Below are 19,636 nucleotides of genomic sequence, written 5' to 3'. Positions count from 1 at the left end.
CCCTTCTCAGCCACCGTAGTGTTGTGTCAGGTGGGCGTGTCGTGTACTGTCGTGTACTGTCGTGTACTGTCGTGTACTGTCGTGTACTGTCGTGTACTGTCCGCTACCGCAGCTAGACCATATTGCATAGGGAAAAGCCTGGACCCCGTTGGCCCCCCTGCCTCGTGTTGTCGTTCCTCCAGCTGTTGCTGGACAGGAATTGGCTTATAGCACGGTAAAAACATATGCTGCTGCCATTTCATCTTGCCACGTAGGTTTGGTGTTAGCACAGTGTGTAGTCACCCTCTGACAAAACGTTTTCTACGGGGAGCACAGAGACTCAGACATGTGTCACGCGCTTTGGCGCCTCAATGGGGTTTTGGCTTAGTGCTACGCGCACTGAGTAAAGCTCCATTTGAACCTTTAGATCAGGTCCCCCTGAAGTTCTTGTCAGCCAAAGTAGCTCTGCTCTTGGCTCTCACATCAGCTAAAGGGTGAGTGATGCGTCTGCTCTCTCTGTGGCTCCGTCATGTCTCCGGATCCAAGGAGATGGCAGTTCAGCTGTTTTGCGCCCTAACCCGGCTTTTATGCCAAAGGTGATCACAAGCTCTTTAAGATCGAGAGGGATCACTTTGGATGGGTTCTTCCCTCCTCCTCACACATCAGAGGAATAAGCCACATCTCATCTCCTCTGTCCCGTACGTGCGCTGTCATTTTATATTGCACGCACAGCCACGTTGCGCAAGTCTCAGCGCCTGTTTGTGTAAACAACGGGTATTCACCTTCATTCCCTTAAAGAGAATATTCATTTGGAATAATGCTATATTTCCAGGGACTGTGATGCTCCTTTCTTTTTTGCATGGGTTATTAATTGAGTAGATGGGTTTTGTGCTTCTGGTTACGGGCGGACCAGTGGGGTGTGGACTACATCCTGCTTCGCCCTTAACCCAATAGCGATAGCCTTAGAGGGCGAAGCCTCATACGAAATAGAACTGAGGTTACGTACTGTAACCCAGCTTCTATGAGTATAGGCGCAGCCCTCTAAGGTTCGGGCCCCACTGGCTCCGCGAATAGCTGAAGAAAAGCTGTTTGTGTGGGAGCAGTTGGACGGGCCTTCTTCCTATTTATACGGAAGTGAGGCCGGAGGTGGGGCCCACGTCATAGGTGGGCGTGGATTAAGTCTGTCAGTGCTGCACACGTGCAGTGGGATTACCCAATAGCGATAGCCTTAGAGGGCTGCGCCTATACTCATAGAAGCTGGGTTACAGTACGTAACCTCAGTTTCTGATTGGGTTAGTGAATTACAGGCCTTGCCTCCCTTCCTCTTATACTCTGCCTTGTTTGCAGTGAGACTCACAGATCAGGAGAAACCTGACAGACTACTGCTTCGGGTAAGAGCTTATATGTGTTTATATGTAAAGATAAGAAAACCTTCTTATGTTTGTTCCGAGTTAACTTCAATATGTGAAGGAGCCTTGAGTTGTAGTGTCTAGACATCCTTCTTCACATCAGGTAGATGATTCTTGTATTATGAAACATGTCGGTTTCTTCTTCTGCCTCATTTGCAGTGATTACAGATGAAGAGTGTTAAGAGGCTGCATATTTGAATTTATTTTGCATTTTAGGATATGCATTGACATTAAATATGACTTCCCTACAAAACTACCTTTGGAAGTAAGTGCTAATCTGTTACAGTCAAATATAATTCATGTTTTTTGGTTTCCGATGGTGAAATATGATTTTCTTTTTAATAAGCAGCCTCTTTAACCTGTTTTCACATACACTTTGGTTATTAAAAGCACACTTTGTCTTGCACCAGACTTATGATCCTCATGGTGTTCATTTTGGCAGCTATTTTTGATGTAGTCGTGGTCTTTAGACGCAAATGGTTATTAGTGTTAGTCTCATTTTAGTCCTTTGTATCCTTCATAGTTTTAGTCGACGAAACTCAAAACGTTTTTGTCCAGTTTTAGTCGATGACATTTCAGTCAACTTTTAGTCAAAATGTTTTCTCTCTTTAAACAAATTCAGTTATATAAGTTATAAATAAAATATATATAATTATGTTATTATATTGTACTGTACTGTAAAATGTTAAGGTCCTTGTACTTTACTGGAGTATTTAAGTATTTTGCTCCTTAGTACTTCTACTCCACTACAGTTCAGAGGTAAATAATGTACTTTTACTCCACTACATTTATTTAATCCCTTTAGTTACTTTGCAGATTTGTATTATTGATGTGAAATATAATCAAGTCTTAAATCAGACTTTAGTTCCACCTGGAGTAAATTCACAAGCTACCCTGCAGTATACAAGTCATTCAAACTAGCTGCCTGCACCTTTACCAGCTTTGAGAACACTTTAATGATCAATAATATGGGAGGATGTGGCTCAGTGGCTCAGTGGCATTTCTCCGACTGAATATGATGCTGTTTGGACAGACTACTCGTGTCTTACGCGAAAACACAATTTTTGTAGTGCCACAGACGAGGCATCCGTCCCCGGCAGATCTCTGTTGCGGCTTTCACACCAGCGCTTTTTAGTTTCTAGCTCCGAGCGGGAGCTTTTCTGGTTCAGCTCCGGTTTCCCTTTTCAGCTCCCGCTCTGTTCACACCGCCCACTGGCGCCCCAGAGCTGCCCCTGCTGCGTCATGACGTCACCGTTTACATCGCTGATTTGCTCCTCAACGGCACCCACGCTCACAACAACGGCACCCACGCTCACAACAACAACAACAACAGCGTCGGGTCGATGATCGTGTTGCTTTTAATCACACGAAGCCAGAATAAATTGAATAACGACTTCTCCAACCTTATGCTTTGCTCCAGAGTGCCGTGGTTCATTGTTTATTAATGTGTTTCTGCAGCATTTACCGACCGCTGCAGTGCTGCTCTTCCACAGGAGTTTATTCTCCCGTTAGCTCCCGGTTAGCTCACACTGCAGCGGCCGCTCTAAAGTATTCACTGTCCGACTCATACAAGCAGCTGATGCATATCCCCAGTTCCCTTAGCCTAAGTGAATGTGTTGCAGTCTGAATTGACGCTGTTTGGCATCACAACGCTGTTATGAAAGTTTCTCTGGTATAAAACGGGTGATGTTAGCATAGCAACCGAAGCTAAACTGACTACTTGCATCCGATAGCTGCAATAATACAAAACAACACGTCTGCCTCTCTCCACAATGATCGATAACAGTGAACGGATGGTCAAAGTAAGGTACAAATAAACAGAATCACACGAAGCCTGGTTAGTGTTGCCTGACTTTATAAAGTGTGTTTATAGGCACTACTGCTTGTAGGCAGGCATAACAGTCGACCCATGTTCAGGGGAGGTGGGTTTAGTTTCCTGCACGCCTCGACGTAAGAGAGACGTAAGCGACGTTGCCTCTTAGCTCCAAAGCTCTTGCCTCTGGACCGACAATTTTTTGGAGCTGGAAATGAAGCGGATTCCGGAGCTAAGAGCCGGCGCAGCTGCGGTTTGAACAGGAAAACCCGGCGCTTTTCAGGCTCTAGCTCCGAGCCGGAGCTGAAAAGGCGCTGGTGTGAAAGGGGCAAGAGTGCCGCTGCAGCGTGTCTGTTAGGCCCCGCCCCCGTACACAGAGAGAAATGCCTGTGGGAGATCGCTCTTCTGGAGTGAAGAGAGCGGAAATAATGATATATTAGAAGATGCATTTTGACAGACAAGACGGACAATTGGGGGAATATATCCTACATTTTAGTCCCGTCTCGTTAACGAAAACAAAATATACATTTAGTCGTAGTTTTAGCTCATCATCGTCTCGTCTCAGTCATGTAAAAAAGGTCGTTGACGAACATTTTTGTATGTTGAAAATAAACAAAACATAAGTGAATGTGCCACTGATGTGTAAAGTTATGATGGTTATGGATTATAACAATAAATAAGAAACGAGTATCACAAGGCATTCATCTAGAAGAGGAAGCCATCATTTGCGGAACAAATAAACATGTCAACATATCTTGAGAACAAATAAATAAAAGTTGTTCTGATGATCCTGTCCTTTTTCCTCCCAACAGTCAAGATGTTTCTGTGCTGTTGCCTATCTCTGGTGGCTTTAATCCCTTTGACCACAAGCACCAACCCTGGAGTAAAGGTCAAGCTAACAGCTAAAGGCATTGAATATGGTAAGGTTTGTACTTTTAGTTTTAAATCGCTGATTTCTCCCGAGATTTAATCATCAATTTCCCTTGATTTCCCTAGGCAGACAACTGGCAGTGGCTTCGATCTTGCAGAAACTCAAAACCATCAAACTTGATGATATGTCAGGGAAAGTGAGGGTGTCTCGCACCGGCAAGGTCAGGTACAGCCTGACAAAGTAAGAAAGCAGTGCATTCATCACCGTAAATTCTTAAATTGGATACTTAAAGAAGATGTGTGGGGTTTTCCCTTTTCTGTAGTGTGTTATAGATTTTTGTGAATGTAAAAGGTTTAGAGGGAGTTTCTCTCGCACAAATATGGAACTGAAAATGAACTTTCATGTTTTCTTTATCAGTATGAAAATGGTGAAAGTGGGATTGCCAACGGCTGCACTGGATCTGGTGCCAGGGACCGGTCCCAAACTGTCCATTGTCAACGCTAACTTCCGTTTGCAAGGAAACTGGCGGGTCAAGTACCTCTTTATGTAAGTGAGAACAGATTTCTTCCTTCAAGGTCAACTATCATGTCTCTTCTACATCAACATGTGTCCCCTCTGTGTAAAGAGATTCTGAAAATGTCAGGAACAAATATTCTCTCTCTTTTTGATCCATTTCTATAAAAACCTGTCTGAAAATGAGCTGATCAGATTTTGGCCGCCTTATGATGTCATAACGATGTTTTGTCTTGTGTAACCATTAGCCAATCACCAAACAAGGTAACCCCCCCCCCCCCACCCCCTTATCACCTGAATATCCTCCGAGAGCACCATTGAGTTCTTTTTAACCAAATGTCTCTCAGAGGGGCGTGGGGGCTCCTTATTTTCATCTAAAGTAACAGACAGAGAATCAGCACTTTGGAAACAGGGCTGAAACAGAGGGGATTATGGGTAATGCTGCAATGATCTGTTTGGTATTTCAGCCAATCAGAGACATGTTTTGTATATATCTGAGACCTATAATATATTAATGAAAAACAGTATAATAGGGGACCTTTAAATATTTGGGGACCTATACACCCCTAACCCTAACCTCTCTCCTCAGAAAGGACAAGGGCTCTTTTAAGTTGAACGCCGATGACATCAGTTTCAGTACAAGTCTCTCCATCAAGAGTGATCCGACAGGCCGACCTGCGGTTAGGAGTATCGACTGTGGAGCCAATATTGGCAAGATGAGCGTCCGTTTTAGGGGTGGAGCCAGGTAAGAAGAAACAACTTTTGAACCGATTTGAAAGAATACAATTTTATTTTCGTGCTGCCATATTTCCTGTTTTTCATTTCAGCTGGTTGTACAATCTCTGCAAGAAAACTATTAGTCGTGCGATACGAAAGGCAATGCAGAAAAAGGTGAGGGCCGCTTTAGCTTTACAGACACTAGCTGGTTTCCAAACTGCACTGTATCCATGTTGGGTTATTTTAACAATATGTTCTTCATTCAGAAATCACAGTGCAAATGTATTGTGTTTTGGCATTTTCTGCTCTTTTTTTTTGCAGATCTGCCCTCTGGTGGCCAATGCCGTATCTGATTTGAACAACAATTTGAAAACTCTCAATGGTAAATCATTATCTTTATATCAAACATGTGTATGTTTCATTGATGCTGAATATGTGGGAGACTTTCTGTCTTATTGCAGTTCTAGCCAAGGTGGACAAGTATGCAGAGATTGAATATTCCATGGTGGCATCGCCTGCAGTGTCAAAAACCTCCATAGACTTTGGCTTGAAGGTGAGAAACCATCCCGATGCTTTTGTTTGCTCACTTGTTACATTACATTAGATGTCACTTGTTAGACTCTTTTATCCAAAGCGACTTACCTCCATTCAGATCTGTGGGCAAACCCCACAGGAGCAATTTGGGGTGAAGTGTCTCAGGGACACAACGACATGCTGACTGCAGTGGGACTCGAACTTGCTATACCGTGATTCAAAGTTCAGTACACTAAATTCAGTGCACAATCCCACTGAGCCACAGCCTCCCCTTGCTTCTTAGGGCTTCTGTACTGGAGCCTCAGCTTGGCAGAGATGGCAAAAGTACACACATCCTTTACTTACTATACTATATTTTGACCTAAATCAAAATATAATATTATTTTCAAAAGCTTTTTTTGTCTGATTCTTCGATTAATTTAAACAGACAGTTCAACAAAAGGATACCCAAAAAAATGTAATTTTATTATTTAAATATTGAATTGTTCTCTCTTAGTAAGATCCCATTTTCAATACAATTGTGGTCTTACCTTAACTTGAAGATGAAGTCCATTTGCCTATCCTTCTGGACAAAAATCTCTATTACTTTTTAGTAAAAATCCTCCTTATGTTCTTGTAGTTTCAAAAGTCTACCGAAAATTATAAAAGTAGGGTAGACATGTGGATATTATCCGGCTGAACAAAACTTGCATTTATCTAACAGGTTTGTTTCCCACAGATCTTATTTTGAGCTATTTTCTAAAATCCTATGGAGAAATAACATTGCTTTTTTGTGGAGGGAAGCCGTGCGCAGTTTACTTCCGGGTTTTAGGACGCGTCACTGCAGCTCTCTCGTCTCCTCTTCTCACACCACACTTTTCGCGGCACACGTACAGCCAATGTGAGATGACGTATGGTGGGGATGGCAGCACTATGCCCCTATGGTCATTATTTGTTTGCCACACACATTAAATAGGAAAATACTCTGAGCATGCGCAGTGTAGTGTTTACAGTCACCATTCATTTTAGACAGTGAGAGGGAGGGGCAGGATCGGGTTTTGTCCCACATGGCTCTAAACAGCTCAATAGGCACACACTGTATACACTAATTAGAAGAACACAGACTAAAACAGCAATGAGACGAATCAGATGATTAAACATGATCTTAAAATATATTTTATTATTTATTTTTTGCATTTTTTTGTAATCATTATTTGTAATACTTTCTGCTGACACTAGGTGGGGCTGTACTCCATTGCTTCCCACCTCTGCAGTTTGGTTATTAAGAAATAGACAGTCATGGTTACGTTGCAAATGTTCTGTTTCTTTGTTTTCTTTGTCTTTTAGGGTGAATTCTACAACATCGGGAAGCATCAGGAGCCTCCCTTTTCCCCCGCAGTCTTTTCCCTGCCGCCCCAGATCAACAACATGTTGTACATCGGCGTTTCCTCCTTCACCATCGAATCTGCGGCCTTCGTCTACAACACAGCTGGAGCCCTCAGCCTGTACATCACTGATGACATGGTTAGCTAAATCCTCCTGATTCACTCATCTATCTTTTTACGTGAGATCACAATGATATTCAACCTTTCTGACTCTCAACAGATCCCAACAATCTCTCCCATCCGACTCAACACCCAAACGTTTGGAGTTTTCATCCCACAGGTGAGAACTGATTATACTCATTGATACAAAGCATTGTCTTTATAGATTGGTGCATGGATGACATATTTTTGTAAGCCGAAGCGGAAGTTAGAATCATAATGGGATTTTTCCATTGGGTTTGAGTATATTGCAGAAAATAGGATTTGTGGCAAACTCACGTTTATGATTCTTACATGTTCTGTTCAACAGGATATTCTCCACATATTAACACCACATTTATGATTTTTGAAGCATAATTGTAATCACTGGAAGTAAAAAACGAACTTTAGGCTAAATACAAAATTAGCTGCGCATCACCACCGCGGCTCTGGGTGTTGTGGGACTGTCATGGTTGACATGTCTCATCAACGTTGCGTGGAAGTCGGAAACAGTACCGAAAGAGTGGCAGACCGGGGTGGTGGTTCCTCTTTTTAAAAAGGGGGATCAGAGGGTGTGTGCCAATTACAGAGGCATCACACTACTCAGCCTCCCCGGGAAAGTTTACTCTAAGGTACTCGAAAGGAGGGTCAGGCCTATTGTCGAAACTCAGATTGAGGAGGAACAATGCGGATTCAGTCCTGGTCGTGGAACGACGGATCAGCTTTTTACTCTCGCAAGGATCCTGGAGGGGGCCTGGGAGTACGCTTATCCGGTCTACATGTGTTTTGTAGACTTGGAGAAGGCGTATGACCGAGTTCCCAGGGAGTTACTGTGGGAGGTGCTGCGGGAGTATGGGGTGAGGGGGTCTCTACTCAGGGCCATCCAATCTCTGTACTCCCAAAGCGAGAGTTGTGTCCGGGTCCTCGGCAGTAAGTCGGACCCATTTCCGGTGAGGGTTGGCCTCCGCCAGGGCTGCGCTTTGTCACCAATCCTGTTTGTAATATACATGGATCGGATTTCGAGGCGTAGTCGTGGGGGAGGGGGTCTGCAGTTCGGTGGACTAAGGATTGCACCACTGCTTTTTGCAGATGATGGGGTTCTAATGGCTTCATCGGTCTGCGACCTTCAGCACTCACTGGATCGGTTCGCAACCGAGTGTGAAGCGGCTGGGATGAGGATCAGCACCTCCAAATCTGAGGCCATGGTTCTCAACAGGAAACCGATGGACTGTCCACTCCAAGTAGGGAATGAGTCCTTACCCCAAGTGAAGGAGTTCAAGTATCTCGGGGTCTTGTTCTCGAGTGAGGGAACAATGGAGCGTGAGATGGGCCGGAGAATCGGAGCAGCGGGAGGGGTACTGCAGTCGCTTTACCGCACCGTTGTGACGAAAAGGGAGCTGAGCCAGAAGGCAAAGCTCTCTGTCTACCGGGCCATTTTCATTCCTACCCTCACCCATGGTCATGAAGGATGGGTCATAACCGAAAGAACGAGATCGCGGATACAAGCGGCCGAGATGGGTTTTCTCCGCAGGGTGGCTGGCGTCTCCCTTAGGGATAAGGTGAGAAGCTCGGTCATCAGGGAGAGACTCAGAGTTGAGCCGCTCCTCCTTCGCGTCGAAAGGAGCCAGTTGAGGTGGTTCGGGCACCTAGTTAGGATGCCACCTGGGCGCCTCCCTAGGGAGGTGTTCCAGGCACGTCCAGCTGGGAAGAGACCAAGGGGTAGACCTAGGACCAGGTGGAGGGATTATATCTCTTCGCTGGCCTGGGAGCGCCTTGGGATCCCCCAGTCAGAGCTGGTTGATGTCGCCAGGGAAAAGAAAGTTTGGGGCTCTCTGCTGGAACTGCTACCCCTACGACCCGACCACGGATAAGCGGGAGAAGATGGATGGATGGATGGATCACCACCGCTAAGCTAAAGGCGCACTTACGTTTATCGCTTCTTTAGACACTTGTTAGCATCTACTGTTGTATTTCTCATAGAAGCTTTGGACATTCATGAGTGGGGTATTTGCTGACGTAATATGTCAAAGAATAAAACGTAAACATTTCCTCAGCTTGAGTTAACCACAGACCTTATTTCAGGCATCTAACCGGTCCAAAAAATGCAAAAGTAAAGACGGGGAAACTAGAAGTTGAACATGCTCAAGGACTCTGCACCAGTGTATTAGTGTTTTTGTCAGCTATATATCTTCTTTTTCAGATTGCTCAGCGTTTCCCAGGTCTGATGATGAAACTTCTGGTGAAGATGGCGAAAGCTCCAGTCATCACGTTTGAACCCAACAACGCGACAGTTCAGAGCTTTGCCTCAGTGACAGCTTACGCTATCCAACCCAACGCCACACTTACGCCTCTCTTTGTCCTGAACTTGGTAGGTTACACAGCTGGTGTGATAAATGAAAAGCCATTTGTTTGGTTCTACGTTGGGAACTGTCTCACTATATTGTCTTTACAGGTCTCCAGTGTCAGCGCCCGAGTGTTTGTCAGTGGAACGAGGTTGGCCGGAGGTGTCACCCTAAACAAGTGAGTAACTAAAAACAAAAAAATGGGGCCAAAAGTTCTTTGTGAAGACGAGCATGACAGTTTCATTTGCCTCATTTGCACAGAATGGATCTGACCCTGGGGACGAGCGATGTCGGAGACTTTCAGGTGAGAACTCATTCTAACACAAGTCACAGTGTGCATATTCAGTACCAACATAACTAACAAACCCTAACCCTAACCTGCAGGTCGGTATCCTCAACAGCATCTTCCAAACAGTCCTCAATTTCGTGGTGATAACTACAATGAATGGTGAGTACTCTTTATGAACTACTAAGACCCGCCGTGCCTTGATGAGAGGACTGACAGATTGAAATGTTTTTAATACTCTTATCAACATATGAGTGGACAAATATGCTTTATGCTAATGTTTATTATCATTTGAACAATGACAAATATTACCATGAATATTAAACACAACAACCTCTGAACATTACAAATATTCGCCTCAATTCAAACTGGAACCTCTCATACAATACAAAGTGTGTGTGTGTGTGTGTGTGTGTGTGTGTGTGTGTGTGTGTGTGTGTGTGTGTGTGTGTGTGTGTGTGTGTGTGTGTGTGTGTGTGTGTGGGTGTGTGTGTGTGTGTGTGTGTGTGTGTGTGTGTGTGTGTGTGTGTGTGTGTGTGTGTGTGTGTGTGTGTGTGTGTGTGTGTGTGTGTGTGTGTGTGTGTGTGTGTGTGTGTGTGTGTGTGTGAGTGAGAGATGTATTGTTGGAGCTATGTGCAACTCAAGGCATATGCTCGAGCTGCTTGGACACTGAAATCATGTTTCGCACTATCCATGCTGAGTGTGCTGACTTCTCGTACAATGTCCCACTGTCTGGCTTCCTGCATCAAGTCAAGTGCTCGGCGCAGTTGTGGCGAAATGTCGCTCCTCTGTTTTCATTTAAACAGCTCCTTATATCCGTTAGCGCAGCTAGCTAGCACCAGATGCTAACAACAACAATACAGGTAAGGTCTGTCTCTCGCTCGCTCGGGCCACACATACACACACCCTCCCGGTCCTCCCGATGGCCAATCGGTGCCTGCCGGTGAGCGTGGAAGTGTGGTCTGCTGCAAGCGGGCAGAAGGAGCAGGGCTGTCAGCATCAGCTTGTCGATGGTATTTTAAACTGGATGCGCTCTGAAACTACGGAGCGGCCGAGGAAAAGAAATACACATGCGTTAATCGCGTTAAAATAATTAGTGGCGTTAATTTTTTTTGTCTTTAAAACCAATGCCAAAACACTTTAACAAAACACTTTAACATTTGCCAAAACACTTTAACATTTGCTGAAACACTTTAACATTTGCTGAAACACTTTAACATTTGCAGAAACACTTTAACAAACTAGAGAATCAAACCGGAAAGGGAATGCCCATCATACCAGAAGTGACGTGCAAGTGATTGACACAAACTAAAGTTTGCTTTGGGGGATAGACCGCCAGTACCTATGGACGGTACGAGTGTGTTTATGGTTGTTAAACATGTTTTGTCCGTTCTGTGGAAACCACCTGGGCCAAGTGACATGGTTTTGCTCATCACGATATACTTTCTTTCTACTTGGCGAACCTGTAACTTTCTTGTGTGGACGAGAACGTATCTCTTGCGCAAGAGAAAGTATATTGTGATGAGAAAAACCATGTCACTTGGCCCAGGTGGTTTCCACAGAATGGACAAAACATGTTTAACAACCATAAAGGTCCATAGGTACCGGCGGTCTATCCCCCAAAGCAAACTTAAGTTTGTGTCAATCACTTGCACGTCACTTCTGGTATGATGGGCATTCACTTTCCGGTTTGATTCTCTAGCTTGTTAAAGTGTTTCGCATCTTCTTAATTTGTTTTCGTTAATGTTAAATAGTTTTTTCTTTGGTAAAAGTGTTTTGCTAATGTAAATTTGTTTTATAAAATGTAAATGTGTTTTATAAAATGTAAATATGTCCCAAGATTTGTTAAAGTGTTTCACACTTTGTAATTGTCGATTGCACCTCTCAGCCACCGTACTGAAAGGCACACTTTGTTGCCCATTTAAAAAAATGTTTATCTATTATTCATATGTATTTAATCGTGTTGCATATTGCTAGTGTGTATTTTTATCTTTTCATTTTCATATAAATGATATTGAACCAGTTTTAAAGTCATAACTTATCCCCCTTTTTCAGTTAAATCTTATGTGTTGCATTTTCATTTTTTAAGCAATTTAATGCATGAAATGTCCAATACACTTAAAACCTAATATAACACTTTGCGATTATATCACAACCACGTTTTCCACATTAGATTTTTGGGACTAGTTTTTCTAAATGTCTGCATTTTGCTTCATAGCTGAACTTGCAAAGGGATACCCTCTTCCGACACTTGGAAAGATGAAGCTGGTGAACACTCAGCTGCTGGTCCTGAAGGTCAGACTGTTTCCTATAAAGCTGTATTCATTATATGACATGGATTTTTTCGAGGGCCAATAACTCGGAAGAGAAATCTTAAATATCCAGACAATTTACATAATTATTAGATTTTTAAGCTGTTCTTAATTTTGGTTTATTCCTCTCTAGGACCACGTGATGATTGGGACCGATGTTCAGTTCACGGGTTGAGTGGCATTTCTGGAAGCTTCCAATTCTGCATCATGAAGACACAATCACAGTTCATCATGTAGAAATATTACCGTCAAATGCTGATCACCTGTTCGGGATATCAACCCAGGTTTTCATGCTGCTTTTCTATTAACTATGAACCTCATACAATGTAGATAGGGCACAGTCAGCTGGACAAGGTTTGCGTCTTTTTTTTAAACAATCAATCAGCACTCTCTGCTGCCAAATTTATGAAAAATGTATGACTCAAAGGTTTCTGGTTTTGTATCTCACAGAGTGATTTTCAATACAACTCACCAGCACAATGTCTCTTTCCAGTTACTTAACATAATCCACAGACATTGTTGTGAGCAGTTAGTTGTAGGAACTATTTTCTTTTTGCAAAATGACACGTGCCAATGCGATTAACGAAGCATGCAGCGACTCATAGACGAGATGCTGGTGCTCAATCGTTGATGGGTGAAGTTTGATTGAAAGAAAATAGTTCCTCCATTAATCCGCTCACAAGACATGTCGTGTTTTCTGAAAAAAAGGCACTGCTCTCGAGTTTTTCCAAATATTTCTTTTTGGAGCTTAGAGCAGCACAAGTTCCACCTAATTATTTTATTAGAGAGTCGTCAGTTCAATATGTAAATAGACACAATTAATGTCATGTTTTCTGCTCTCAAGTTTTTCAAAATGTGTTTTGCTCCTGATGATTGTTACTGACTTTGCTTTGACATGCTTTAATTGTTTTTATCTAGTGGTTGGTTTGTTACAATAGTAGCAGAATTCATGATAATGAGTTTTACATGATTGTATTAAACACTGGAACACCTGCGTATTTTTCATTTTAGAATAAATAAATTGTTTCAAACCAAATGCTTTTAATCTCCATCTTTAGGTAAATGTTCCCGATATGTGAAGTACAGCCTGACAGTAACTAGGGTTTAAAAAGTGATAGCAATAGAACTTTTTCCCCATAAACACAAAACACACACGAGAAATCTTGAAAGAATTCTCTATAACATTAAATAATCATGCTTAATGGGGTTTATTAAAACTAAAACACTCTGTTAATCTGCATCTTTGGGACTGTGAATGTGTGGTTTGATCATATTGAATTGACAAGGATCAACCGACAAATTGGGTAGAAAAGATAAGCGGCGGTAATTGATAACACGTTATGGTAACCCAGTTATGAGGTACAGGTCTATTACTTTCATCCATGGTTAGCAGTTTGTCAAATTGCATTGCTAGCCTGTTAAGCCCCAAGTCTGTTTCAACACACTCTCACTCCCTAAGCGTCCAGGAGTGACGCTTGGTCAGGGTCCCGTGGCGTCCAGTTGTGACGCGCCGAGGCTCCTTCAGCTTCATAAACGGACGCAAAGAGCTTTCAACCGATTGCAATGTATTCCCATCGGCGGCGGTATTTGACGCTTAGGGAAGCACCGCATCCATTTATGTCGGCAGGTCTTAAAGGCAATGTGAGCGTCCATTCCCATTGGATAACGGAGAATTGTACACCCGGAAGTAAGTATTCTCCTTACTGTCGATTGATTTGACAGTGATATCTCCACTACTCATCAACTCAAAAACACCAGATTACCTTTGTTAATAAAACGACATTGATAGGTTTAAATTGTGTACAATGCTTTTGTGTTTTTCCCCTTCAATTCTGAGAAACAACTTGTTTTCTCTGAAATGTGGAGCGCCAAAGAGACTACACTACCCACAATCCCAAGCTATTGTTGTGACTATGCCTGTCCGCTTTGACAAACCTCGTGATTAATCTTCAAGCTCTGGGATTGGATGTTGGAGTGGCAGTGCGCCAAGGTTACGCCGAGCGTCAAGCTCTTTGAAATGGAACGAAACCACGGCAGACTATTCAAAACTGGATTTGAACGCCCCCCGAGAACTACACATGCTGGCTATTGTGTTTCGCAACATGTTCTCTATGGCACGTCTCTACTGGGAATTGTAGTTTTAAAAGACCTTTTCTTTTTCTCAAAATTAGAAGTTGACAGTGTTAAACTGTGTACAGCCCTGGAGGTTTAGGCGATAGGAAACACATTGGTGTGTACACATTTAAAACATGTAATTACTAAATTGCTGAAAATCGCTTGTATCCATAATGGGCAGCATTAATATATACCCACATGACAGCTCAGTGTTACTTTGTAATTCTACTCCACTACAATTCAGAGGTTAATCTGGTATTTTTACTCGACTACATTTATTTTAGTTACTTTGCAGATTCTGACTAATGTTGTGAAATATAAACAACTCTTAAAGCACACTTTAGTTACACCTGAGTAAAATGCAGGGAAAGCTAACCACCACCCCGGTCTGCCACTCCTTCGGTACTGTTTCCGACTTCCACGCAACGTTGATGAGACGTGTCAACTATGACAGTCTCTCAACACCCAGAGCCTTCAGCATTTCTGGGCGGATCTCGTCCACCCCCAGGGGCTTTGCCACTGTGGAGTTGTTTGACGACCTCAGTGACCTCCCCCCGGGAGATTGGTGTTGATCCCCCGTCATACTCCAGCTCTGCCCTCTCCAGAGGGCGGAGTTGTCGGGTTCAGGAGTTCCTCAAAGTGTTCCTTCCCACGCCCTAACACTCCATCAGTTGAGGTCAACAGCGTCCCATCCTTACTGTAAACAGCTTGGATGGTTCCCTGCTTCCCCCTCCTGAGGTGTCGGATAGTTTTCCAGAACAACTTTGGTGCCGCCCGAAAATCTTTTTCCATGGCTTCTCCGAACTTCTCCCACACCCGCTGCTTTGCCTCGGCCACGGCTAAGGCCGCTGCCCTTCGGACCTGTCGGTACCTTGCTAGTGCCTCGGGAGTCCCCCGGGATAACAAATCCCTGAAGGCCTCCTTCTTCAGTCGGACGGCTTCCCTGACCACCGGTGTCCACCAGGAGGTTCGAGGGTTACCGCCCCTTGAGGCACCTAGGACCTTGAGACCACAGCTCCCCGCCACGGCTTCGACAATAGAGGCTTTGAACACCGCCCACTCTGGTTCAATGTCCCCAGCCTCCAAAGGGATGCCCGAAAAGCTCTGCCGGAGGTGGGAGTTGAAGGCCTCCTGAACTTGGGCCTCCTCCAGACGTTCCCAGTTCACCCGAACTACACGTTTGGGCTTACCAGTTCTATCCAGACGCTTCCCCCGCCACTCGACCCAACTCACCACCAGATGGTGATCACTCCACCCCTCTCTTTACCCGAGCGTCCGAAATCGATCATGGATTTTCTGCCTAGGGTGCTCTGGTAACACGTACATTTATGAGCATCCTTATGTTCGAACATGGTGTTTGTTATGGCCAATCCATGACTAGCACAGAAGTCCAGTAACAAACCACCACTCCGGTTCAGATCAGGGGGGCCGTTCCTCCCAATCACAAGTATCTCCATCATTGCCCACATGTGCGTTGAAGTCTCCCAGCACGATTAAAGAGTCACCTTCAGGAGCCCCATACAGGACTCTTGCCAGGGTCTCCAAGAAGGCTGGATACTCTGAACTGCTGTTTGGTGCACACACACACACACACACACACACACACACACACACACACACACCACACACACACACACACACACGCACACACACACACGTCAGAATTTCCCCCCCCATAACCCACAGGCGTAAGGAGGCAACCCTTTCGTCGACTGGGGTAAACTCCAACAAAGAAGCACCCAACCGGGAGCTTGTGAGTATCCCCACTTCCGCCCGGCACCTCATACCTTGGGCAACTCCTGAGAAGAATTGTTAAGAACTCAGACACTTAGGCTGCGGCCACACGAGGACGTTTGCGTTACTGTTTAGTGTCATATAGACCGTTCGTTCACACGAGGACGGGCAGTGGTTCTCAAAGAAATTCTGTCAGGCCCCCCCTTTGGAGAAAAAAAAAAGGCAGGCCCCCCCAAAACAAATAGTCAGGCTCAGTGGCGGCACAAGAGATTTCTTTTGGGGGTGCTGTGGGGTAGCTTGACGTTTCATAGAGGGTGCTCAAACATTTAGGGTTTCCCATTAATGTACCGGTCGCTACAGTTGAATTTTCTACTGCAACAATCCCCACGCATATGCACAACGTACCCACAACTGTTACTTTATTTTAAAATATTGAAGTTAAATGCATCAATCTTTGAGAGCAAAATGAAGAGTTCTATGGATACATCTCTCAACACCCATTTGAAACAGAACTGTAAACAGATTTACTTTTTCTTTATGGATATTTTACAAATCACCCTTTTAAACTTTATTCTTGTTTTTACTATCATATAGTATTTCATACCTGTTTTTCATTTATTCTCTTATTTTTTTATAACTATAATGATCATATAAACGTGTGCCTCGGAAATAATTGTTTACATTAATGGTGACCAAAACGTTTGAGACCCACTGAGATAACAATGAGAGAGTCCTTTAGCTCACTGAGTCTCTCAGTCTGACAGGACAGGACTCTCCTCCACTTTGTTGTTGAAAAAAACTCCTTATATCCGTTAGCGTAGCTCGCTAGCACCAGAAACTAACAACAACGATCTCCGGTACCGGTGCGCTCTCTCTCTCTCTCTCTCTCTCGCGCACACAAAATGGCTCGTTCCACACACACACACACACACACACACACACACACACACACACACACACACACACACACACACACACACACACACACACACACACACACACACACACACACACAGAGCTTTGGGTCTTGAAACACAGAGACCCAGACGTAATAGTACTGTACTGCATCATATTATTTTCGAATCAATAATTTTCAAATTATGATATTTTTCTTTTTTATCTTTTTTTTTAACCATTTATCCGCCAGGTCTCTCCCCTGTCATGCCTCTGCGCGCCCCCCACTTTGAGAACCACTGCATTAGGGCATGGATATCTAGATACTTTCCAAGGTAAGGAAAGGTACATTGTTACGTAGTTTAAACGGTAACAACGGACTATTTTTCTTCGAGGGTCAAGAAAGAGAAAGGAAAAGAGGTTAAAAAGCGGAGTGCCGTACATCAGATAAATCACCAGAAGAAGGCAGAGAGGAAGTAAACACTAACAGGAACAGAAACATGTAATAACTACGTTGGTCCATAACGTAGGACGTAGTATCTCTACAAAAACGCCTCTGAAATTGTAAGATCCCTACGTTTTTTTTCACCATTCATTTCCAATGGCTGGCGTCTATGTCACGTGATCTTCAAATTTCTCCTTGCAGAAAAAAAAACATGGCCGACCTTTGTTTTATTCTCGGTGGAAAATGCCTATTGTAAGGTTAGTTTGGCCATTAAAATGCGTTTTGATGGGATGTTTGGTCTCGAAATGTATGTTTGGTGAGATGTTTGATGGCAACATGAGATGCGTGCGACGACCTGGGTCTCTGGGCGGGGAAAGGACAGAATTAATTGGGTGTCGTCAGCGTAGCAGTGGTATGAAAAACCATGCGGGCTATTGACAGATCCGAGCGAGTTTGTGTACAGAGAGAAGAGGAGGGGACCAAGAACAGAGCCCTGAGGGACCCCTGTAGTTAATTGACAAGGGTCGGACTCTGACCCTCTCCAAGTTACCCTGTAGGTGCGGTCTTTGAGGTAAGAGGTGAGGAGGGAAAGCGCAGAGCCTGAAACTCCAAATTCTTGGAGAGTGCGAAGGAGGATCTCATGGTTCACCGTGTTGAATGCAGCAGACAGGTCCAAAAGGATGATGACAGAGGAGAGGGAGGCTGCTTTAGCCGTGTGCAGTTCCTCAGAGACAGCGAGGACACTTATTACACTATTTGTACCGTGTGGTCTCTGTAACTCCCTGGATTATCTTCCCTTGTTTGGTCTCTCCCTCGTTTCCCATCCTCTGTTCAATTATCAGAGTTTTTCATTTTTATTGAATATTTTGGCTAGTAGTTCTGCTTTATCTTCATGTGATGTTGCTATCCCATCTCCATATGTAAATACTGGGTAATGCTTGTTTTCTTTGCCTTTTTTTACAACCTTCCTTACCTTTGCCTGTGTCCTTTTATAATCAATTACGTTTAGAAAATGATGGGTTCACTTTAACCATTTTAAAGCTTAATTACTTTCTTTAAAGGCTTTCCTGCATTAATCTGACCACCATGAAACTCATTTTTTATTCATGTTCCCTTTGCATCTGGGTATTGATAGATTTGCAGCTTTGATTATAACTTCTCTACATTTGTTATTATTGACTTAATGTTTTCTTTGTTGTTATTTATTAGCTGCATAAACTTACATTATTTTCCTATTCATGACATGGTTTACTATCCAGAGAAGTGAGAACAGGGGGAAAGTGATTATTACGTCTTTGTTATATAACAGTTGTGATTACATCCATATGCAGAGGAGGGAAACTAACAAAGTACATTACCCAAGTACTGGGTGGGGTAGGTAAGTTTCAGAAACCGGCTCGGGATACACTTTTGTTATATTCCATGGAATGCTCTTAACATCCCGATAGCAATGAATATCTTAAGTGCTTTGACAAAAAATCCATAAAAAAATGTCATCTGTAGAAGCCGTAATACTGTAAAAAAGTACAATGGCCTACCTGCCTGTCAGCCTTCCATCGGGGCACAAACTTATCTCGTGCCCTCATTGGTCATGTGCTCGTTCGTGTGTGTTGGAGGAGGGGCTCTATAAGGAAGTGGCAGATTTTCTCCGGTTGTGTATTTTCAAATTCTAGCGATCTCGAGCCGGTTTCTCAAACTTACCTACCCCACCTTAAGTATAATCTCGAGGTACTTGTACTTTACTTGAGTATTTACATTTAATGTTACTCTGTTACAGCTTTTAAACAAAATCTAAAATGAAACCTTGTACTAACTCTTTAAGACACAGAAGAGTCAAATTATTTAAATATTTCTAACATTTTTTAAATGTTTTAATTATAAATATTTTTAGAGAATGATATTAAATAGAATTTTGCATCACGTTATGTTTATAAATGTTTTAATATTTGTAAATGGTTTTTTTAATGTTCTATTTTTATTTTACATTTTATTCACGTTTTTTTTTATATATCATTTGATTGTATTTATATAAAATATTCATGTTTGTAAAAAGAACTATTTTTAATTCTATTTAAAAGTCATTCCACATTCTTTTAAATGTAAATGTTATTAGTATTTTATGTATATTTGTATCCCAATTTTTGTATTTACTTATTGACATCTGCATCTG

At 43.1% G+C, this 19,636-nt stretch overlaps 1 protein-coding gene across 1 annotated transcript; it reads left to right on the top strand.

The window, feature by feature from the left end:
• Positions 1-1,280: 1,280 nt before the first annotated feature.
• On the top strand, positions 1,281-13,314 carry LOC117446709 (bactericidal permeability-increasing protein-like). Its single transcript, XM_034083056.2, has 16 exons — positions 1,281-1,370; positions 4,014-4,121; positions 4,198-4,312; positions 4,490-4,618; positions 5,175-5,330; positions 5,413-5,476; positions 5,624-5,684; positions 5,764-5,855; positions 7,163-7,339; positions 7,421-7,480; positions 9,539-9,706; positions 9,791-9,858; positions 9,942-9,984; positions 10,065-10,128; positions 12,185-12,261; positions 12,412-13,314. Exons 2-16 carry the CDS (start codon positions 4,019-4,021, stop codon positions 12,451-12,453), a joined length of 1,419 nt encoding a protein of 472 aa, XP_033938947.1. The 5' UTR covers positions 1,281-1,370; positions 4,014-4,018; the 3' UTR covers positions 12,454-13,314.
• The last annotated feature ends 6,322 nt before the right edge of the window (positions 13,315-19,636 follow it).

Source organism: Pseudochaenichthys georgianus, chromosome 5 (assembly GCF_902827115.2).
Source record: "Pseudochaenichthys georgianus chromosome 5, fPseGeo1.2, whole genome shotgun sequence".
NCBI classification, from domain to species: Eukaryota; Metazoa; Chordata; class Actinopteri; order Perciformes; family Channichthyidae; genus Pseudochaenichthys; species Pseudochaenichthys georgianus.
Note: the sequence above shows the minus strand (reverse complement) of the source record. Positions and strands in the feature narration are given on the sequence as shown.

Excerpts from the sequence above, each read along its gene's own strand:
- LOC117446709 (XM_034083056.2), top strand. The coding sequence starts at position 4,019 with ATGTTTCTGTGCTGTTGCCTATCTCTGGTGGCTTTAATCCCTTTGACC. Across the intron at positions 5,856-7,162 it reads CCATAGACTTTGGCTTGAAG|GGTGAATTCTACAACATCGG; the intron begins GTGAGAAACCAT and ends TTTGTCTTTTAG. Across the intron at positions 7,340-7,420 it reads TGTACATCACTGATGACATG|ATCCCAACAATCTCTCCCAT; the intron begins GTTAGCTAAATC and ends GACTCTCAACAG.